This window comes from Schistocerca cancellata, chromosome 2 (assembly GCF_023864275.1).
Source record: "Schistocerca cancellata isolate TAMUIC-IGC-003103 chromosome 2, iqSchCanc2.1, whole genome shotgun sequence".
Lineage (NCBI taxonomy): Eukaryota > Metazoa > Arthropoda > Insecta > Orthoptera > Acrididae > Schistocerca > Schistocerca cancellata.
Genome location: NC_064627.1, coordinates 568041302 through 568066219, shown reverse-complemented (window position 1 = coordinate 568066219; position 24918 = coordinate 568041302). Strand labels below are relative to the sequence as shown.

Below are 24918 nucleotides of genomic sequence, written 5' to 3'. Positions count from 1 at the left end.
ATAGTGTTAGAAACCTGTAACAACTCTCTGTACGTCCATCATTTTAGAAATGGTTGCGGGACCCAGCTGTTCAATAGAGGATGTCACATTAAATACCTTTCAGCCATAAATTTTCAACCTTATTTCTATTGGCAACCAGTTTTAGCATTTTATTACACCGTATTCAGGCCCCTGACCGATGTATAGGAAGAATCTACCTCAGTTGTGCTCAAAACAGAGGCCAGCAATACTGGTATTAGTAAATATTTGCTACAGTGATGTCTTAAATCATCACCTTCCAACCGGTGATGTTGGCAGGTGATGGTTGAAAAGATCACTGTAGCAAATATCTACTAATACCAGTGTTGCTGGCACCTGTTTTGAATACAACTGAGGTAGATTCTTCCTACACATTGGTCAGGGGAATGAAGACGGCGGAATAAAATGCTGAAACCGGTTGCCAATTAAAATAAGGTTGAAAATTGACAGCTGAAAGGTATTTAATTTGACATCCTGAAACAACTCTGTTTGCCATACTGTCAATCTACTATACTACTGTTTCACATAATGGGATCTAGTTACTTCACAATTACAGTAATTCGCGGTACTAAACTAAATCATAATATAAACAAAGTGTTTATTTATGTTACTGGATTATAATATTGAAATTATGTCTACACTAACAACTAACGTATTTATATTTGAAGCAGGAAACATGGTAGGAATACTTGGGATAATTTAGTTTCAGTGCAATTAACGAAAATATAATCAGCATTATTTATTTGAATCATTTCACTTATTTTTCCTTGAAAATGACAAATATGTGTTTGACTTTGTATCCTGCAAAGTATTTCAATTGTAATCTTTGAATGATAACATTTTCTGTGATTTTGAACATCCTCTGCAATTGTAATTAACAAAATTACTATATACAACAATATTTGAATTTTCACTGAAGGTATATACGACCCACACGAAATCGTGTGAAAGGGCGAGTACAATGTGAGACTTTGAGCTGCACTATGTGACGTAATGTCAGATAAGTTAGTGTACCCCTGAATCTTTCTTTGCTTTTTCACATTATTAGGAAACCATGGTGTTCTCTGGCCCATTATAACTTAAGAAATTTATGGGAACATTCAACTGCAGAGGAGAAACGACAACGAGTTAAGTTCACACCAACATTCTTTTTGAAGAATCTGAGTTACATCCATCCAACTTCAAAATTTACATTTGTATAGACTTTTACTTTGATTTACTTTATTTGACAATTACACTACTGGCCATTAAAATTGCTACACCATGAAGATGATGTGCAACAGACGCGAAATTTAACTGACAGGAAGAAGATTCTGTGATATGCAAATGATTAGCTTTTCAGAGCATTTTTCAGAGCATTCACACAACGTTGGCTCTGGTGGCAACACCTACAACTTTGTTAGCTATTTCGTGACTGCCTACAAAAGTTCTGTCCAACCTGTGTTGCACAATACCTTTTTGGAGGGTACTGAAATGTAACGGCTCACTTTTCATAAGATTTGGATCATCTGATTAATTGTTAAGTTATCATGTACAACACATATATGTAATTTCACTTTTTAAGCTCTGCACTGTGATTTTCAACAACTTCATGGCAAAGTAATGGCTAATATTTCGTCCATCCATTGGGAGGAACATGTATCATTGATTTTATTAATTGCAATTAGGATTTTTCATTTATAGACAATCGGATAACAAAAGAAGCACCAAATAAACTGCATTTTTTAATGTTAGAAACCTGTAACAACTCTCTGTATGTCCTCCTGAGGACGTTTCCAACTGATTTCTCATACACAAACAGCAGTTAACCGGCATTGCCTGGTGAAACATTGTTGTGATGCCTCATGTAAGAGGAGAAATGTGTACCATCACATTTCCGACTTTGATAAAGGTCGGATTGTAGCCTACCGCGATTGCGGTTTACCGTATCGTGACATTGCTGCTCATGTTGGTCGAGATCCAATGACTGTTAGCAGAATATGGAATTGGTGGATTCAGGAGGGTGATACAGAACACTAGCTGGCCTCGTATCACTAGCAGTTGAGATGACAGGCATCTTATCCGTATGGCTGTAACGGATTATGCAGCCACGTCTCAATCCCTGAGACAACAGATGGGGACGTTTCCAAGACAACAGCCACCTACATGAACAGTTCGATGACATTTGCAGCAGCATGGACTATCAGCTCGGAGACCATGGCTGCAGTTACTCTCGATGCTGCATCACAGACAGGAGCGCCTGCAATGGTGTACTCAATGACGAACCTGGGTGCATGAATGACAAAATGTCATTTTTTCGGATGCATCCAGGTTCTGTTTACAGCATCATGATGGTCGCATCCATGTTTGGCAACATCACGGTGAACGCACATTGGAAGCATGTATTCATCATCGCCATACTGGCGTATCACCCGGCATGATGGTATGGGGTGCCATTGGTTACATGTCTCAGTCACCTATTGTTCACATTGACGGCACTTTGAACAGTGGACATTACATTTCAGATGTGTTACGACCCGTGGCTCTACCCCTCATTTGATCCCTGCGAAACGCTACATTTCAGCAGGATAATGCACAACTGCATGTTGCAGGTCCTGTACAGGACTTTCTGGATACCGAAAATGTTCGACTGCTGCCCTGGCCAGCACATTCTCCAAATCTCTCACCAATTGAAAACGTCTGGTCAATGGTGGCCAAGCAACTGGCTCATCACAATACGCCAGCCACTACTCTTGATGAACTGTGGTATTGTGCTGAAGCTGCATGGGCAGCTGTACCTATACACGCCATCCAAGCTCTGTTTGACTCAATGCCGAGGCGTATCAAGGCCGTTATTACGGCCAGAGGTGGTTGTTCTGGGTACTGATTTCTCAGGATCTATGCACCCAAATTGCGTGAAAATGTAATCACATGTCAGTTCTAGTATAATATATTTGTCCAATGAATACCAGTTTATCATCTGCATTTCTTCTTTGTGTAGCAATTTCACTGGCCAGTAGTGTATTATCCCCAGCAAGACGATTACATTGCAGGTACCTTATCCTGCCATACAGGCCTGGCAATGAAACACCCATCACTAGATGTGCAGAAGTCAACATGTTAAATGGGCAACAGTGGGATTTCAACAGTTAAAAATTATTATAAACACAAAACAAAATATTGTGCAACTGTAAAGTACAGGATAGCATGATCAGTGTTCACTTACTATAATGGAATGCTGTCTCACTGATAGGCATTCAGATGATACTATAAGTTCTTCAGATACATTCAACTCAGTCTGAAATAGAGTGTTCCAGAGGGAGAAAACAAAAGTGATATTGAGCAATGAATACAATCCTGCTGCACATTCAAGTAGTGATTCATCAGACAGCAGTGTAGATAATGACCAACCAAGGGTTTCTTCCAACTACAATGATGCTGTAATAGTGGGGGTAGATATGGTATTGATTTACGACTTGCAAGTAATGCTATTAGTCATAGAAGGAGATGACAAAGTGGGTAAAATATTACAATTTGTATAACTGTGAAACATAAAACTAATTTATATATTTGTTACATTGTGTTTTCTCATAATTTCTAAATTTTGCAGTGTTGCTATAATACAAAATGCTGAAAGGAGAGCTGATATTGATTACCAAGAGTTTGAGACTGATGGAATGGCATGGACAGCTACAGCATTGCACCTACAAACTCTGCAGGAAGGCAGTGCCAACAAAATGTTATTCAAGAGACTGCTGGATCTACAGGGCTTGCAAAGTGTCCTGTTTCCACTGTAAGGAAAAACAAGTTTTTGTATCTGCTTTGGATGCAGTAGATATAGAAGAAAGTTTGGACAAAGAGAGCATTATATACTGAAATGGACTGTTCAAATATTAAGAAAGATTACAAAAACATATTGACAGAGTATCTTTACTTTTACATACCACATAGTGTAATTTGCTCACACAAGAAATTGACATGAGTTCCGTTTTCAATGTCTGCAGTAAAAACTTGCTCCAAATATGCAACACAGTCTTTTAGTTTTGTGACACAAGCATGACCACAACTCTCACTATACATTTCCCTGTAACATACTTCTGCAGAATGTTCTCTAGCTGTGTTCACCTCATTACTTTCAAGTATTCTTTGCATATTGTGGGCACTTGCAATACTGTTCTTAACGCATACTTTGACACACATAAACTTATCAGTTTTTGCACTAAATTGAATTTTTGGAATTCCTTCCACTGATAACCTATAGAAACATACTGAATTGCTAGTTACAGTAATGGCATCAAATGTCACTGTGCATAATCCTACCTACATTTTCACTTAGATCTGTAAATATTTTAATCACATTTTCTGTAAGGCACTTTCCATTTATCTGATGAAGGTCTTTCTGTCACTTCAGTCTTCCTTCATTTGTATCTTTCCTAGCCCTTAAATAATGAGGCACACCTGCAAAAAATCTTGGCATTGTGCCACCTGTTCATTTGAGTCCAGCTCTTTTGGTATTTCAGCTTTTTTTCCCAGCATATCTTTAAACATATTGAAGTTTATTATCTCCTGTTCTCCACAGTACTTAGCACAGACCATGTATATCTTGGAAGGTAACCAAGTCTCTTTTTGGAACTGCTTTCAGCCAGTCAATGTTGTGTGTCCATATTTGCTGGGAACCAAAACACCTTGATGTAGCTTTTATCGCCACTGGAACATAACTGCTTTAACATCCTGGAATACAGTAATAGTGTGGCATCTGAAAAATATCACGGAATTAACAGTAATACATATTTCCTGCAGATAATGAACTACTCTTTACTACCATTTTGACTACATGGTTTTACTCTCTTACATCAATTTTAAATTTTGTTTCTATAAGAAAATATCAGTCAGAAAACTCACCTTTACAGATAAATCAGCTATCTTTGGACGTCTACATATGCATATCTCTCAGCATACAAAGCTCAAACACTCTCAATCTGTTCATCTTGTAACCAGTAAAATAGGCCATCTTCAGAGTGCTGCTACTTCTCATAATTTCAGTTTATGTAGAGTAGGCCATAATATTATATCCACTGTCTCAAATAATAGAAATCATCTGCATTAGAAGTTAAAATGCTGACAAAGCTAGACGCAAGTTGTCGACCTTCTATTTGTTCCACTGAGAAGCTACTCATTACAATAAGGTAAGCTGCTGCAAGTGTGAGCGACATTAAAAATGCCACAATGAAAATTTCTTTTCTAGTAAGACCACCTAGTATTGTACTTTATTTGATGAAGTACAGTCTTAGACATAAAACATATTCACTGCTGAGCCGCCCAGACACAGAGTGAGCTCCCTTAAGGTGCCAATAGAAATGGCTGCACCAGAAAATTCTAAGTACAACCATATGCATGACCTGACAACACTGTAGGATGTGGAAGTTTCAGGAGGAAATGTAGTCTTCTACTCTAGCTGTAAATGCTGGTGGTCTAGAAGTAAAGGCTGCACAATGATAACGGAAAGTATCGGGAAAATATCGAGATCAAATCCACTCACTGCTGACCTCCCCCCCCCCCCCCCCCCCTTTTTGTTAATACTGCATTTTGGCTGACTGCTAAAGGTATCAGTCTTGTGGTCTCAAAGATAATTTTCTCCACTTTCTACCCCACCAGTAACAACAAAACTTTCCGCAAAACAGCTTGTGGCTGCGCCAAGATCATAACAGTTAATGCTTGGGACTTCCCGTGCCCTACGGTGGCAGCCAACACCAGGTGCCTTCACATCAGTCGCCATCCAATGATCTGATCAAGACACAGTGCACTTTGCCATATTCTGCTCTCACATTGTTACTGTAAAATTGGTTCTTATTATAATGTTATTTTCCACACAAAATAACTCTGATAAATTGAGTGAACACTGTGCAGTTACACAAGATGCATAAGATTCTGCAAATGTATTTATCAAGTGCCATTTTCTTATTTAAAGTTCTAGTTTTTGCCATGCAGCTACGTTTTGGACTCTGCATACAGTTGTAGAACACTATACATGTTGTGTAATTGCACGGTTTTCACTCAATTTATTGAAGTTATTTTGTGTGGAAAATCAGACTTTCAATCTAACAAAATTTGTTTAAGTGTTTAAGTTTCTATAGGTTTGCAACTGGTAAACTACTTGAGCACTGCCAGACTGTTTTATGTAATGTAAGAGATATGTATTGTTGATGTTAATTTGTGCCATGTTTACTTTTCGTGTACAATAAACTACTGAAAAACGCTATTAAAATATGCATTGCCTTAGTACAAATAAATTACTGTTTACAACTATAACCTTACACAAATATCAAAAAATAAATTATCTGTAAAACAGACATACCAACATCAGCACAAATTTGTAAGATATTACTGGCACACACTTTGGTCTTCAAAGCAGTCTGAATTGGCATGATGCCCTGTGTTATACTCAAGTAGTATGGAAATTATATATTTGGAGTATACAAATGAAGGAGTCCAGTTAAGAAACTATTCACTACCACAATTTCACATATGAAATAGTGTCTCTACAAAAACCAAGAATTATCTTGATAGAATCAGAAAAGGGCATTATCAATTGTGCAATAACATACATTTTTCAACCTTACAATATGTGGTACTGGCAGTAATGAAAGAACTTATGATGCAGGAATTTTCTTAAGTTTTCCCTACTGGTTTGGAATCTGGCTGATGGAGGCTCTTTCACAGAATAGGGAAAATATTGGCCTACATTGAGAATGGAAACAAGACCAGATGCTGCACTTATTTTGCAGTATGACCCCATCACCTCTGAGCTAGCAAAGATCTATGGCATTTGTCTCTCCCAGCGGTGGCTAGGACAGATAAACCTCAATGTAAAACATGAAATTAGCTGCAATTTCTGTGTGAAGCATGTTCACTGGGTGCAAAACTCTAAATCGCTTATCCCATGTCACATTTTAAGTCACTCAGACTGTTCAACAGAAATGGCAAGAAAATATCGAGTGAATTTAGCATTAGATGCAAGACATTATCTGTTCACACTCCCTTTTCCTCAAGGAAATGCCTCCCTTTTTTTAATGGGGTCAGCCACTGATTTCTTCTCATGAAGTTAACATAAAGGCATCATAAAATCGTCACAGTACCAATATTGGAAAGGAATGTTCAATGAGCGAACTGATGATACTTGAATACAAATGTAACAGTATTCACCCCGTTGATTTTTGTTGCTTTGAATCAGAACATGCAGTGCCACTGCACCCAACCTCTTGCAGGCAAATGCTGCAGTTCAACTTATATGTCAATTATTGAGCCTTTCTGAATATGGAAAATCATTCACAGGAAAACGAACTTTCTTGAAACATGAAAATCCTTTCCTTTCCTGACATTACTATTACATACTCACCTCAGACATGAAACAAATGTTTTGATTTGCTTCCACCTCTGTTGCACTGCACCCCCAATTTCCCCCCCCCAATTAAACCCAAAGTGAACAACATGTCCCAAATGTTAGGCATTTTCCTTCCACCTTCAACTGTTTTATAATGCTTAAGCAACTTCCATAAGACTGAAGTAAACAAATTCCAATCTACAGCCCCACAATAAATACTAGAACTTTAAATCAGAAAATGGTACTTGATAAACACACCCACAGCAAACTAAGCATCCTGTGTAGCTGCATGGTGTTCACTCAATTTATGGAATGTACTCTGCATGGAAAATCAAAGAACAATAAGAAATAATTTTATCCTAACAATGTACAAGCAGAAATGTGCCAAAGTGCACCATGATCAGCTGGTCAGACAGTAGCTGGCATAAAGGTGCCCAATGGCAGTAGCCACTTTAGGACAAGGAAAGTGTAGCAGAAACAGCTCTGATCACAACACAGCGATGAGCTCTTTTGTTTGTGGTTTTGCTATTAGTGGTACTTAGAAAATGTAACATTATTTTTGATGTTCCATCAGACTTACACCTTTAATACACAGCCAAATTGCAGTTCAAAAATAAAGGAATCTCCATTGTGCGACGTTTACAACTAGACCACTAGCAGATACAGCACTGTACAGCTTGAGTAAACTCTTCCACATCTTACAGTGTTGCCAGATCATGCAGATTTTGAATTCTAAGGAGCAGCCACTTTTACGAGAGACTAAGTGGAAAACTTGGACTTAGTCTTGTGGCAGCCGGCTGGCGGCCATGTTTTACGTCTAAGACTGTACATATACACGGAGGTGACAAAAGTCATGGGATACCTCCTAATATCACGTCAGACCTCCTTTTGCCTGGCGTAGTGCAGCAACTCGATGGGGCATGGGCTCAACAAGTCGCTGGAAGTCCCCTGTAGAAATACCGTACCACACTACCACTACAGCCACCCATAATTGCACAAGTGTTGCCAGTGCAAATTTTGCCGCAAACTAACCCCTCAATTATGCCACATAAATGTTCGACGGAATTCATGTTGGGCAATCTGAATGGCCAAATCATTTGCTCGAAACATTCAGAATGTTTTTCAAACCATTCTCTAGCAACAGTGGCCCAGTTCCATGAATCATTGTCATCCATAAAAATTCCATTGTCGTTTGGGAACATGAAAACCATGAATGGCTGTAAATGGTCTCAAAGCAGCCAAACATAATCATTTCCAGCAATGATTGGTTCAGTTGGACAAAAGGATCCAGTCCATTCCATGTAAACACAGCCCACACCACTATGGAGGCACCACCAGCTTGCACAATACCTTGTTGACATCCTGGGTCCATGGCTTCAAGGTCTCTACACCACACTCAAACCCTACCATCATCTCCTACCAACTGAAACTTGGATTCATCTCACCAGGCTGTGATTTTCCAGAGATTTAGGGTCTAACCGATTTGTTTTCAAGCTCTATGCAAACACTGCTGCTCTCAGTCATTAAGTACAGGGCACTGTTTTGTCCTTGGTGAGAGATAATGCCTGAAATTGTGTATTCTCGGCACACTTGACACTATGGATCTCAGAATATTGAATTCTCGATTTCCAATATGGAATGTCCTATGCATCTAGCTCCAGCTACCATTCCACATTCAGAGTCTGTTAATTCCTGTTGTGTGGCCATAAGCACATCAGAAACCTTTTCATACAAATCACCTGAGCACAAATGGTAGCTCTGCAAATGCACTGCCCTTTTATTCCTTGTGTACATAATGTTACTATCATCTGTATTTGAGCACATCACTATCCCATTACTTTCGTCACCTCATAATGTAAACGATGGTTACAAGTTAAAAAGTAACAGCTGCTCCATATCCTAAGGTAGAATGTAATTCTGCTTGATGTGTATTCACAAGAAGCATTGTCGGATTTGAGGGGAAATCTGTCATCATCAATCTTGTAGCAGTGGCATAAATTTGTTAATTAGATGCAGTCTATGATGAGGAAAATCACGATGTATCATTCTCAGCTTCATCCAGCTGCTCATTCAAAAGCAACAGGAATTTTGCTTTCAGGTCTCTCCTACGCCTGTCACTAAGTTTCTTGAAATCAGGGAGGATGGATTGAAAAAACATCCAGTCAGCATCACCAGCTGATGACTCCCAGTTTCTCTTCATTTCATTAAATTGTTTAATTTCCAGCCAGTCAGCATATACTTTATGGGCATCGCTGTTGCTGGCTTCGGCTTTTCTTTTAGGAGTTGATTTTAGCACCACATCACAATCAACCAAATCACACATTTCTTCCGAAATTTCACAACTTTCCATTTCCTGATGGTCTGTGGTGGTCAGCATTGTATTTGAAGCTGCCATGTTGTCTTCATTTTCCTCAAGTGGAGATACATTCCCAGAAGAAGGAGCCCCTTTCATGTATGGGCGAAGAAATGAGAGGTGGGGGGCCAAATAATATGATTTCTTTAGCCTTCCCGATCCTGATTTCAAAGGTTTCAATGACTTTCCAAAAGCAGTGCGGATGTTTTTCCATCGGTCACGACAAACCTGTTCTGAAAATTAAGGCAAAATAAAGTAAATACAAAGTAGGTGCATGTTTAAAAATTACTTAAGATTATATTTGTTTCTATAATGTAAACACTTGTCAATTATATTGACGATTACTTAGCATACATGTAAGATGTAGAAGTGATGTATATTTTCCAATATTTGTTATTACAATATTTAATTTCTGATGTAACCCCACAAATATTCATTCATTATTATTGCAGGTATTTGGCTACAAGAAGCAGCTTTCAAGACCATCATTTATGGTTGTCCTAGACCAAAATATTTGGAAACTTACTGCAGATCAGTACGCTGAACTGTGAAATCTGCCAAACTGGGTCAGTGCTGTGTCCTCTGAGTCTTTTGCAGTGGCTTGCTTCAATAAAAGCTGAGTCGCTTCAAATAACACATTGAGCCTACAATAGCTATCTTTGTCATTGTCCTCAGAAATTAAAATAACTGACTCCAGGGGCTGGCATGATATTCCGCTTTTACAAGTATGGTAGTAGCATGTAAAAAACATGATGAATTAATGGGAGCAACAATATGGAGCAGAGCAAGGAAGAGTGAGGGATAGCAGGGTAAGGGTGCGAGAGAGGAATCAGTGCTGCCTGGCAGAGCATGCGGGGACTAGAGGTGGCAGGACAGGGCTGATAAGTGCAGTGTCAGGAGGCTGTGGGGGAAGGAATGGGAGAGCTTTTCATTTTTCTCCTCATCTCCCTCCTCCATCTGCCATGCAGCACCGATTCCTCCTCCCCCCCCCCCCCCCCCACCTGTACCCTGCTATCCCTCCCCCTCCCCTCTTGCCCACACTGTTACTCCCATTCAGTGTGTTTCTGTTACAGTCTGGGTGGAGTGGTTGGAGGTAGCTATGATCTGTGTGAGAGGTGTGTGTGCTTGTGAGAATGTGTGTGCATTTTTCTTTTCTAAAAAAGGTATTGTCCAAAAGCTTATTCGTAATAGTCTTTTCATCATGCCTGTCTGCAACTACATCACTTGATCTTTGTGTCAATGTATTTGCAGCTGCCTACTGCTAGAGGGCTCCAAATTGTAATGTGTAGCATGACGGTGTGTAATGTAACTATGTCAGTGCATGTTGTAATCTATTTTTGAATTCTAAGAGTTTGTCTATACATGTGGCACCCTCTCCACATTACAATGCGAGACCACACAGCCACTGATCATCCTCCATTCAGGCCCAACTTGGCCCCAACTGATTTTCATCTATTTCCATAACATAAAGAACACCTTTGAGGACTTCACTTTGATAGTGATGAAGCAGTGCAATCACAGGTGAGGTTGCTCCACCAACAAAGTCAAACATTCTGCAATGATGGTATCAACAAGCTGGTCTCTCATTGGGAGACATGTTCATTGTCAGGGTTACAAAATAAATATGTAGACATGAAGAATAAAGATGTAGAATGTCAATTTGTTGTCTTATTTAAAAATCTTTCCAAGTTTTCACATAAAAATTTTGAAGGCATTACTTTTCAGCGTGTTCTCATATTTATATCTCTTCTCTAGGCAATGTTCAGCCTGGCTGACTTCACACATTCCCTTTGTTTAACATGTCATGACTGCTCAGCACAAAACTCAGAAATCATTCTAACAGTTTGTCCTTTGTAAAGACTACCACATTTGCAGGGGACGCCATACATGCTAGGAACTCTGAGACTTATGCTGCCTTTAATGGGGCATTACATCTCAAAAGCAGGCCGCAACACTGGTTTCAGTCCATGTTCCTGCTGCATGCTAGTCACTGCCCCACTGTATGGAAGGAATGCAGCTAGCTCAGCCTCTTCCACCAATTCAAAAGCTGTCTTTCAATGGTGGAACTTGAAAGTTTTTACTATCTCTCCTTAACTGTCACCATTCTCACTGAAAACGTGTCTCAAATGCTGAAACTCAGACTGTGCATGGTCATTACCCAAAATAATCTTTGGCTAGTGTACTAATTTTTCATGACTGCTTTCTTGTGTAAAGGGTGGTAAAAGTCACTATTTTTCAAGAACCAGTCTTATACACTGAATGACCAAGCCAGGATCGTGCTTTCCACTCAGCTCAAACAGCTAAGAACATAAGCTGGCCATCCCTCTCCATCTAAACAGTGACTTAATGTTCGGCTGGACACTGTTCATGTGACTGATGAACTGCTACAGTGCATTTTCATCACGAGCCCCTATCAAGAAGATGTCGTCAATGTACTATATGAAGCAATTTGGATGCAGTCCCACAGAGTTCGAAGCTTGCACCTCAAAGTGCTCCATGAAGAAGTTCAGGACAGACGGAGACAGTGGGCATCCCATTACTGTGCCCCGCATCATCTCATAACATTCACTGCAGTACAAGAAGTACATTGTCATTAAGGCACAGCAGAATAGCTTTAGAGTAAAGGAGGAAACTGAAGGCCCAAAAATGTTCAAATGTGTGTGAATTTCTAAGGGACCAAACTGCTCAGGTCCCTAGACTTACACACTACTTAAACAAACTTATGCTAAGAACTGAAGGCCCAAAGATCCCGCTTTTCTTGTATCAGCACCCTCATAAAAAGTGACAATGTCCAGACTAACCATTACATCATTCCGGCCTATCTTTATTTTCCTGAGGGTAACGAAATGCTGTTCAGTGTCTTCAGTCCACACTAACTACTGATCTCAGAGGAATGACTTCATCTGTATGTTCAGCAATCCATAAAGTGTGGCATTAATTTCTTCAACATTTCTTTTGGCATGCGAGCTACCTTTCATAACTTCCCTACCTTTCTGTGATAGCCCGTGTTGATCGAGACTAAGCTGCCAGAATGAATCATCCTTTAATAAATTAGCACCTTCAGATGACAGACTTAAGTGTTCAAGACCACAGTGGCATTTCCAGTGTTTTCTGGTAAGACAACCAAGTCCTCTTTCTCACACAATAAAATGAGCACTCATGATGTATTAAACGAAGGGAACTTGAAAGCTTATCCAGGACTTCCAGGTAAGACATCCTGTGAAATGTTAGTAAATGCCTTCTCTGAAAACTACCTGGAACAAACAGTTAGGAACACCACTCATGATGGAAATATACTGGGTCTATTGGCAACAAATAGACCTGACCTCTTTTAGGATCTTCACATCAAAACTGATATCACTGATCATGATGCAGTTGTGGCAACAATGATGACCACAGTACAAAGGACAACTAAAACAAGCGGAAAGATATATATGTTCAATAAGCTACATAAAACATCAGTAGTGTCATATCTCAATGAGGAACTTGAAACTTTCAGCACAGGGCAGGAGCATGTACAGGAACTCTGGCTCAAGTTTAAAAAAATAGCTGACCACGCACTGGATAGGTACGTACCCAGAAGAACAGTTCATAATGGGAGAGACCCTCCATGGTATACAGTCACTGTAAAGAAATTTCTTTAGAAGCAGAGATTACTGCATGATAGGTGTAAAACAAAGCCTAGGGCTATAGACAGAGAGATACTGAATGAAACATGTTTGGCTGTCAAGAAAGCAATGCCTGATGCCTTCAGTGACTATCATAGCAGAATATTGTCAAGTGATTTTTCAGAGAACCCAAGGAAATTCTGGTTGTATGTAAAGGCTGCCAGTTGCACCAAACTTAGTACCCCGTCCCTAGCGAGTAGCAAAAGCAAAAGCTGAAATGCTTAACTTTGTTTTCAAATGTTCCTTTACAAAGGAAAACCCTGGATAACTGCCCCAATTTAATCATCAAACCACTGAAAAGATGAATGAAATAAATATTATTGTCAGTGGTGTTGAGAAACAGCTGAAGTCATTAAAATCAAACAAGCTCCTGGGCATGATGGGATCCCTGTCAGATACTATACTAAATTTGTGACTGAGTTAGTCCCTCTTATAAACATAATCTATAGTAGATCCCTCGAACAAAAAAACCCTGCCCAATTCTAGGAATAAAGGCACTGTCTACAAACATCAACAAGAAGGGTAGTAAAAGTTATCCACAAAACTACCATTCAATATCCTTGGCATAGGTCTGTTGTAGAATCTTAGAAAATATTCTGTGCTCAAACATAATGAGATATCTTGAACAAAATTACCTTCTCACTGCCAACCAAAATGGATTTCAAAAATATTGATCATGTGTAACCCAACTCACACTTTTCTCACATGACATAACCTACTGAAAGCTTTGGATCAAGGCAACCAGGTAGATGCAGTATTTGATTTTTGAAAAGCATTTGACTCAGTATCGCACCTAGGCTTTTTGTCAAAAGTACGATCATAAGGGGTATCAAGTGAAATTTGTGAATGGATTGAGGACTGTTTGGGAGGGACAACACAGCATGTTATCTTGGATGGAAAGCCATTGTCAGGTGTAGAAGTAACTTTGGGTATGCCCCAGATAAGTGTGTTGGGACTCTTGCTGTTCATATCGTATATCAATGACTTTGCAGACAATATTAACAGTAAAATCAGGCTTTTTGCAGATGATGCAGTTATCTATAATGAAGTACTCTCTGAAAGAAGCTGCATAAATATTCAGTCAGATGTTGATAATATTTCAATATGGTGCAGAGTTTGGCAACTTGCTCTAAATGATCAGAAATGTAAACTTTTGCAATTTATAAAAAGAAAAAAATTGTTCCAGCATAAAGTCAAGTGCCGGCATGCCAGGCAGGAACGTTAGAGCAGAGAGGGCTGTGAAGAAGATGTCAGCCAATAGAATGCTGACTGACCCCTCACTAGGGCAACACAAGACAACAGTGGCATCTACACAAAGAGGACATAAGCACCACGCCGCCTGGCCGCGGCCCAGTTGTAGACAAGCCATTCAACAAGCTTTACAGCAACAACTTAGGGATTGTATTGTTTCACTTGTATTAGGAGTTGTGTATACTGAGGAGATTTTCTTAATTTGTTTGTCGCCCACTGCTTGCGACACCTCATTGTAAATTTCTCAATGTTAAGTATTGTCATTTATCTTACTGTACTAAAAACACATTAATACGATTTGCTTGGATTGTTGTCTAGCAATCTGAGAAAGCAGGTTTCCTAGGCACCTGAGTCGGGGTCCCTTATATCACTCTTGCCTAGAGTGTGCGTATCAGGAGAATGACTCACGCCTGCAAAGTGACAGATGGTCTGAAGCAGGTTCAGTCAAGCACATAGTTCTAATTTTCATCTGCTAGAGGACAGTAGCAGACAGGACTGAACAGGAAGAATTATGATGTAGTTAAGAATCTTGACCACCAGAGTCCAGCAGTGTACAGAGACATTCAATAAACAGGTCAATAGAATGTTTTTGTGAATTGTTCTGTTTATTTCTTGAAGGCTTTTTTTGTTTATTTATGTTTGTACAGTTTTGTATATGCTTTTAGTGGTGTGAATGTGGTCTTAAATATGTAGATCACTGGTCTACTGGTGAATGCTGTACGAACTAGTGTGAGAAAGTTTTAAGGCAGTGTGAATGCAGGTGACAGGGAATTTTGTATCACAATAGGTTAAGTAAGTTTACAGTAAAAGGAAAGTTAATAAAGAGCAAATGAAAAAAAAATAATGGAAAGTATAAACAAAATGATAAATGTTTATTTTGGGAAAAAGTACAGTTTGAAAGTGTGTAATTTGTTGATTGGTTAATCATGAAGAGTGCAAACTAACAAGGGAGGATAATGTTTTTCTATTGGCTTTAAAGAAAACTGACCAATCAGACGGAGTATTCTACACGCGTCTTTTTTCTTGGAAATATAGAATGCTGACAGCAGTCTAAGGGAGTCAGAGCCAAGCCTTTCAATGGTATGATCATGCATAGTATGAGCTCCAAAGGAAGTTATAATTTGCCATTTTAGTTGTGCTACATGTTTCAAAAGTGTTTTAGAGTGAAGGCTTATTTATATTCCAGTGTACTTTTTTAGAAATTATGGATTTTTTAAGTAATTCTGTGTGTCAGAAAAGACAGTAATTCTGCGTGGCATATTGAGCAGATCGGTGACTATAATCTTGAGCACATTAGACACCGATAAACTTAATAGTATGGTGAGCATCTTCATTTCAGAACAATCCATGCTTAGTAGCTGCTCAGATTTCGGGAAATACATTACCATAAACTCATTCAAAATGAGAACATTTCAACATATCCAAGTTCCATTATTTTGAGCATAGCAGTGAGTTGAAAGGTGTTGTGAAAGCATCACAAGCAATAATTCTCACAACTCCTGCCACATATTTGTACTTCACAAAAATGACAGCAGTGAATCTTTCATTATGGCAAGCCTATTCATCTGGTAAAACAACAAAGCCGAGCTCGATGACATTCAGAATGTGTACTGCGATATTCCACTAGATTACTCTGACTTCTATGAAGAAATTTTGAAATGGCCGACAGCAAATAGTTAATATTATGATTCCAATTACTGACAGTGATGATTACAGTGTCTACAATTTCATCCACATCCACACACATACCCTGCAAGCCCTTTTTCCCTGCTTGGCAGAGGGTACCATATACAATTACTAGTCATTTCCTTTCACGTTTTACCCACAAACAAAGCGAGGGAAAAATTAGTGTCTTAACTTTCTTATCTTCATGGCTCTCACACAAAATGCATGTTGTTGGCAGCAGAATCGTTCCACGGTCAACTTCAAATGATGGTTCTCTAAATTTTCTCAACAGTGTTCCCCGAAAACAATGTTGCCTTCCTGCCATGGACTCCCACTTGGGTTCCCGAAACACATTCATAACACCTACATTGCTGTTCGAACATACCAGTAACAAATCTAGCAGCTTGCCTTTGAACTTCTTTGATATCATCCATTAATTTGATCTGGTTCAGATCCCAAATACCTGAACATTAATCAAGAATAGGTTGCACTAGTGTCCTACATGTAATAATCTTTAGAGATGAACCACACTTTCCTACAATTCTCCCAATAAACAGAAGTTGACCATTCACCTTCCCTACCACAAGCCTTACATGCTCATTCCATTTCACATCACTTTGCAGCATTATGCCCAGATATTTAAATAACATGACTATGTCAAGCAGGACACTAGTACTGCTGTATCCGAACATTATGGGTTTGTTTTTCCTACTCATCTGTATTTAGAATTAGGTGGCATTCGTGACATTAACTAAAAATTTTGTCTTAAGTCATCTTGTATCCTCCAATTGTAACAACTTCAAGACCAACATACACCACAGTATCATCAGCACACAACTGCAGATTGTGCCCAACCTGCCTGCCAGATCATTTATGTATACACAAAATAATAATGGCCCTATCACTCTTCCCTGGCACACTCCTGATGATACCCTCGTCTCCAATGAACAGTCGCCACTGACGAGCCACTAACAAATCTGGGAACCTGTTCCATACACTCATACCTTCATCAAAAATCTGCAATAGAGCACTGAATTAAATACTTTCCGAAATATAGAAATATGGAACCTAGCTTGATTCCCTTCATCCTAGTCCACAGTATATAATATGAGAAAAGGGCAAGTTGGGTTTTGCACAAGTGATGGTTTCTAAAACCATTCTGATTCACGGACACATCCTTCTCAGTCTCAAGAGAGATTATCATATTCAAAATGAGAAAATGTTCAAAGATTCTACAGCAAATTGATGGTTTTTTAAGGGTATGTACAGGAGTCACCTGCACTTCTTTCCAGTCACTTGGTACTTTGCACTGGGCAAGAAATTTGTGATAAATGAAAGCTAAGAGCCAGTGCTGTAGAGCACTCTTTCTAAAACCAAACTGGGTTTCCATCTAAACCTGGTAACTTGTTTGTTTTCAACTCTTTCAGTTGTTTCACTACACCAGAGATGCCAAGTACTAAATCCTCCACACAGAAGTCTGTTTGATGGTCAAATGTCAGGATGTTTGCAAGATTTTCCTGTGTGAATGATTTCTTAAATGTAAAATTTACAGCTTCAGCTTTCGTTTTGCTATCTTCAACTGCCGCATCCTCCACCATGCACCTCACTGTGGTTTGCAGATATAGACTGATCAACAATGACTGCATAGAAGCCTTAGACCAGCTTAGCAATTTTACCTAGGACCAGAATTTTCTTGTATGCTTGGTCAGGACTTTTTCTAAGGTACGACAGTGGCAATGTTTTATGCTTCACGTATAAATCTTTTCAGACACATAAATCTCTACTAAGCTTTGTATTGTCATTTGCACATTCTCTTTTGAATCGAGGCCTTTCCTCAGCATTTTCCATATTTCACTGTTAAACCATGGTGGATCGGTTCCATCTGTAAGCCATTTTGACACACAATTCTCTACACAACATTTTACAATCTGTTTAAATTTTACCCATAATCCCTTTATAGCCATCTTACTGAAACTAAGTGATGTCAGTCCACTAAGTGAGATGCCTCAGAACGCTCACCTGCTCTTTCTAGCAGACAAACTCCTCTCGCCTTTTTGACTGATTACCAACTGCTGTAACAATAGCTGCTATGACATCATGGTCACTAACCCTGTCTTTACACTGACACTGTCAATAAGGCCCGGCCCATTTGTAGCTACAAAGTTAAGATATTTCCATTCTGTGTAGGCTGAAACAACAAGACTTGTCAATGTGTACACTATTGTTGAAGGAAAGGCATTTTAACACCAAAGCTGCTGTTTATTTATAGCTGACTAGTTTTCACATGCCACCTTCATTATCCAGCATGATGTAATCCACGTGATAACATTGACACTTGGATCACATTACGCTGGATAATGAAGGTAGCTCGTGAAAATGGGCAAAGCCCGAAACTAATCAGCTAGTAAGTAAAACAATATGTATGAGGATAGTCAACAGAAGGAAAAAAGTGATTTATTGTAGAAGAGAGGTAAGACATTAGAGCCCGATTGTTAAAAGGTACTCAAGTTTCAAGGTTTCCCAAAAGCTCCTCCAAGACAGCTACAGGACATTCAAAAGGAAGAAGCATCTCATTGACTGCAACAACAGAGAAAGTGACCAGTATGTTTTCCAGTGATTCAGAGAAGTTCATCACTACATGTTTACTGGTAACTGCATGTTGATAAAATTTCCAAACTATGTACTTTCTGTGTTGATCCAGAATTTGAGGGCGATGAATGTGAGGCTTCATACCACTGAAAAAGTATAATAGCAGATTCTGTATAACAACAAGTGTAAGACATAGTTTGTGTAGCACCCAAGGACAGTGTGATGTTTCTGCCACCTATATCGCCTTTAGCTACCATGACAGTATCAAATCATTTTGGATTTCCAATCTATTTTGGTTGACTTGATGCTCACTGAACAAAACTTATTGTAACTCAATGCTTTTAAGCGTATTTAATAAATATGCTGTCCAAGCTATTCAGATGTTAATAAATGTAAGAAACAACAGCTGTGTACCACACATAACAAACAGGGAAATATTTCCTGTGTTTTTATAAATTCTAAGTTCCTTTACTATTTGTTGCCAAATTATCATTTTATTCCAAAATGCTGGCACAGAACTGTTCCTTTAAATGACTATAAACATTTCATTCTTAAACTAATTCCGAGAATCATCCCTAGGGTGATTTTTGTTTCACTCTGTACGGTTGTCATAAAAAGGGCATTATTGCTGCTAAACTTTCTATAATTACATTCAAAGTGACTGACCAGTGATGTGTAGAGTAACAGCACTGACAGATGGAGCACAATGTGCTGGAACAGCCTCCTCTTATTGCTATGAGCAGCTATGTAGAGCTGCAAACCTGCTGATGTTGGTGCTCTGGCAGCACAGATAGGAAAACTGCTTTTCTCGTCCTGTGGTAGTTAAACTACCAAGCATAAACACATTCTTATGGCACTGTGCTTGTGTTCATACTTTAATAATAAAAAAGAAAATATACAAGCTGGTTTATTATTCTTTCCTTCGTTCCAAAACTCAATGTTTCTGCAGTAGATAATAACATAGGCCTCTCAGGTTCACATCCTCTCCTTTGGTTAACAGCGAAAAAAAATCTATGTTTGACAGATGCTTGTCATATGGAGTAGTCTTGATTTGCCAGACCATTAGCTCATCACAGTACAGTCTCACTTCTGTGACAACACACTACTGAGCTACTGTACATTTATGAAATACTAAAATGAGTTACTTTATGATCTGCACAACAATCCAACATCCTCTGGCTGCGTACTGCAGCAAACTATATAATGAATATTTTTGTATTATTGCACTGACGAGTGTTTAATTGCAACAACAGAGAAAAATACGCAAAACCGTTCAAATAATTCACAGGTGTCCAGTGCACGTGTAGTACCACCAGCGGTAGGGAGTAAGCTGTGCGTCTTCCCAATTCATATTCTCTTAGGTCCCATTCAACTCTATCGTAATTCTGACATCGTCATGGTATCCAATGATTAAAGTTTTATCTGTTTGTCGAAGCAGCTGATGCCAAATTTCATTCCAACCTAAATTTTTAAATGACAAACTGAGGCTTGCACAATTTGTATGCCTGCAATTAATGTTTTCAGAACCTTAAATGAGGGCTCATCATAGCTAACACTTGGTTTAAGAATCATGAAAGAAGGTTGTATACATGGAAGAACCCTGGAGACACTAGAAGGTTTCAGATAGATTATATAATGGTAAGACAGAGATTTAGGAACCAGGTTTTAAATTGTAAGACATTTCCAGGGGCAGATGTGGACTCTGACCACAACCTATTGGTTATGACCTGTAGATTAAAACTGAAGAAACTGCAAAAAGGTGGGAATTTAAGGAGATGGGACCTGGATAAACTGAAAGAACCAGAGGTTGTACAGAGTTTCAGGGAGAGCATAAGGGAACAATTGACAGGAATGGGCGAAAGAAATACAGTAGAAGAAGAATGGGTAGCTTTGAGGGATGAAGTAGTGAAGGCTACAGAGGATCAAGTCGGTAAAAAGATGAGGGCTGGAAGAAATCCTTGGGTAACAGAAGAAATATTGAATTTAATTGATAAAAGGAGAAAATATAAAAATGCAGTAAATGAAGCAGACAAAAAGGAATACAAACGTCTCAAAAATGATATTGACAGGAAGTGCAAAATGGCTAAGCAGGGATGGCTAGAGGACAAATGTAAGGATGTAGAGGCTTATCTCATTAGGGGTAAGATAGATACTGCCTACAGGAAAATTAAAGAGACGTTTGGAGATAAGAGAACCACCTGTATGAACATCAAGAGCTCAGATGGAAACCCAGTTCTAAGCAAAGAAGGGAAAGCAGAAAGGTGGAAGGAGAATATAGGGGGTCTATACAAGGGCGATGTACTTGAGGACAATATTATGGAAATGGAAGAGGATGTAGATGAAGATGAAATGGGAGATACGATACTGTGTGAATAGTTTGACAGAGCACTGAAAGACCTGAGTCGTAACAAGGCCCCCAGAGTAGACAACATTCCATTGTAACTACTGACGGCCTTGGGAGAGCCACTCCTGACAAAACTCTACCATCTGGTGAGCAAGATGTATGAAACAGGCGAAATACCCTCAGACTTCAAGAAGAATATAATAATTCCAATCCCAAAGAAAGCAGGTGTTGACAGATGTGAAAATTTCCGAACAATCAGTTTAATAAGCCACAGCTGCAAAATACTAACACGAATTCTTGGGTCAACAGAAACATCCGATCTCACGCGTCGGCTTTGACCCGTGACGTAAGGGTGTTGTGGTGTGTGACGTCATTACGGCGCGGAGTTTGGTTTGTGAGTGTGGCGTGTTTGTAGATGTCGTGTTGTTGTTTGTTGTGTCCTCTGGTGGTATGTTCATGGTTTTCGTTTGTTTGGTGTGTTGGGCTCAGTTTGCTGTTGGTCAGTGGTGAGTGCTGCGTGCGTCTTTTTGAAGCGGAATTTGTATTAGTGAGTTAACGGTTTTGTGTGATGGTTAATGTAATGATGATTGCTGTACGTCGGCTGAGTTTGTTATTAAGTGTATTCGGTTGTGGTTTTTGTTCAGGAATGGATATGAAAGACCGGATTAATAGTTCTCGGTTGAGGGCTATTTTCGTCTTTATGATACGTATGCGACGTTTTTATATCCGCCATATTTGGTATTCGTACTGGGAGATGTTTTTGAGTTACATAGGTCAAGGGTAGTGGTCGATCCTAAGTTATGGGATTGGTAGCTGCTGTTGAGCTATATAGTTGGAGGGAAGTGTTCAATCTCAATGTTTGGTGGAGTATGTTGATTTTTGTTATGGGAGATGGGATCGGGAGTTGCTGTTGAGCTATATAGGTCAAGGGAAGTGTTCGATCCCAATTTATGGGGTCGGGAGCTGCTGTAGATATATGTAGGTGAAGGGAAGTGTTTGTTCGCAATGTTTTGCGGTGTATTTTGATTTTTGTATTGGGGGATGGGATCGGGAGATGCTGTTGAGCTATATAGGTCAAGGGAAGTGTCCGATTCCGGATAAGAATGTGTTTTGTGGTATTTGGTGAGTTTTGTGATGTCGATTTTTTTCGTCGTCTTGCGTGGTTTTGTATGGCGGTGGGTGGGTAAATTTGTGTATATTTAGTTTCTCCCCACCCAAAAACCCCCAATTTCCCACGCTTGTCCCGTTAGAGTCATTAGGCTTTTTGTGAAACCTGTGTGTGTGTTGTTTTTCTATGTATTTTCGTCTTTATGATACGTATGCGACGTTTTTATATCCGCCATATTGGAATTGTCGTTTATGGTCGTTTCCGCCATATTTGTGACGTCATGGGTCAAAGCCGACGGGTAGGATCGGACGCTTCTGTAGACGAATGGAAAAACTAGTAGAAGCCAACCTCGGGGAAGATCAGTTTGGATTCCGTAGAAATACTGGTACACGTGAGGCAATACTGACCTTACGACTTATCTTAGAAGAAAGATTAAGGAAAGGCAAACCTACATTTCTAGCATTTGTAGACTTAGAGAAAGCTTCTGACTATGTTGACTGGAATACTCTTTCAAATTCTAAAGGTGACAGGGGTAAAATACAGGGAGCGAAAGGCTATTTACAATTTTTACAGAAACCAGATGGCAGTTATAAGAGTTGAGGGGCATGAAATGAAGCAGTGGTTGGGAAGGGAGTAAGACAGGGTTGTAACCCCTCCCCGATGTTATTCAATCTGTGTATTGAGCAAGCAGTAAAGTAAACAAAAGAAAAATTCGGAGTAGGTATTAAAACCCATGGAGAAGAAATAAAAACTTTGAGGTTCGTCGATGACATTGTAATTCTGTCAGAGACAGCAAAGGACTTGGAAGAGCAGTTGAACGGAATGGACAGTGTCTTGAAAGGAGGATATAAGATGAACATCAACAAAAGCAAAACAAGGATAATGGAATGTAGTCAAATTATGTCGTGTGATGCTGAGGGAATTAGATTAGGAAAGGAGTTTTGCTATTTGGGGAGCAAAATAACTGATGATGGTCGAAGTAGAGAAGATATAAAATGTAGACTAGCAATGGCAAGGAAAGCGTTTCTGAAGAAGAGGAATTTGTTAACATCGAGTATAGATTTAAGTGTCAGGAAGTCATTTCTGAAAGTATTTGTATGGAGTGTAGCCATGTATGGAAGTGAAACATGGACGGTAAATAGTTTGGACAAGAAGAGAATAGAAGCTTTTGAAATGTGGTGCTACAGAAGAATGCTGAAGATTAGATGGGTAGATCACATGACTAATGAGGAAGTATTGAATAGGATTGGGGAGAAGAGACGTTTGTGGCACAACTTGACCAGAAGAAGGGATCGGTTGGTAGGACATGTTCTGAGGCATCAAGGGATCACCAATTTAGCATTGGAGGGCAGCGTGGAGGGTAAAAATTGTAGAGGGAGACCAAGAGATGAATACAATAAGCAGATTCAGAAGGATGTAGGTTGCAGTAGGTACTGGGAGATGAAGCTTGCACAGGATAATAGAGTAGCATGGAGAGCTGCATCAAACCAGTCTCAGGACTGAAGACCTTAACAACAACAAATGAGGGCTCCTCCATTTCAGTTTCGAATTAAACAGTTTTAGAATACGATTAACGTTTTACAACCACAGGCCAAAATCGTGCGTTTGTTAGATGAATTACAAACTGCAACGACAAAGTTAAGGAGTTCCAAATTATGATACAGATTCCTCAAGTTCTTACCAGTTTCCTTCACTTCAGTTGCTATATTTTTCCGAGCCAAACTTGTCACATCTGCCCTTGAATAAGATTTCATTGTGTGATTCCACAGACAAGGATTTTTTTCAACAAGCTGCACGAAAAAGATCATCTTCGAACACTCTTCCTCTGTGAACGACATATTGACTATACACAGTACAGAAGGAAATATAAAAACGAAGACGTCTTTAATAGACACGTGCGATAGAGCGCAGACAGCCAAGCGCCTTGGCTCTCATCCGTTATCATTTACGTTTAGTACCGGCAGCATGCGGGGGGAAAAAAAAAAAAAAAAAGCAGCTTTGGCGTCGTATGTGACGCGTCACTGCCAACCTTGTCGTGGACACTTATTACGTCTGTTTAGGCGTCAAACCAGGATTTACAGCACACTCGAGACATTCTAGAATATTGCTCACGTTTGTGGAACCCGTGCCAAATAAGACTAATAGGGGACACTGAACTTATAAAGTGAAGGGCAGTACGAATGCTCACGGGTATGGATGACCCATGGGGGAGTAACACAGAGATAATGAAAGAACTGAAGTAGTAGACTTCTGAAGGCAGACGTAAAGCATTCCGAGAAAGTCTCCTAATAAAGCTTCAAGCACTGGCTTTAAATGACGACTCTAGGAATGTATTATATCCCCCTACTTATCGCACAGTAGGGACTGTGAGGGCAAAAATAGAATAATTACAGCACGCACAGAGGTATTCAAATAATCTTTCTTCCCGGGCTCCATACTTCAATGAAACTGCCAGAAACTCTAAAACTGGTACAACGGGACATGCCCTCTGCCATGCACTTCACGGCTGGACCCATGTAGGTGTAGACAAAAAAGAAGGTATGGCTCGCCATCCATGGCTAA

The 24918-nt window shown here is 39.4% G+C and overlaps 1 protein-coding gene across 1 annotated transcript; it reads right to left on the bottom strand.

Annotated features, from left to right (window-relative positions):
• Positions 1 to 432: 432 nt before the first annotated feature.
• Positions 433 to 24234, bottom strand: LOC126162163 (uncharacterized). Its single transcript, XM_049918475.1, has 3 exons — positions 24038 to 24234; positions 4900 to 9964; positions 433 to 4753 (listed from the first exon to the last, which is right to left on the bottom strand). Exons 1-2 carry the CDS (start codon positions 24192 to 24194, stop codon positions 9411 to 9413), a joined length of 711 nt encoding a protein of 236 aa, XP_049774432.1. The 5' UTR covers positions 24195 to 24234; the 3' UTR covers positions 433 to 4753; positions 4900 to 9410.
• Positions 24235 to 24918: the final 684 nt, after the last annotated feature.

Coding starts and splice junctions, on each gene's coding strand:
- LOC126162163 (XM_049918475.1), bottom strand. CDS start 24,194: ATGTCGTTCACAGAGGAAGAGTGTTCGAAGATGATCTTTTTCGTGCAG. Junction 9,965..24,037: donor AACTGAAGTGAAGGAAACTG/GTAAGAACTTGA, acceptor CTTAATTTTCAG/AACAGGTTTGTCGTGACCGA.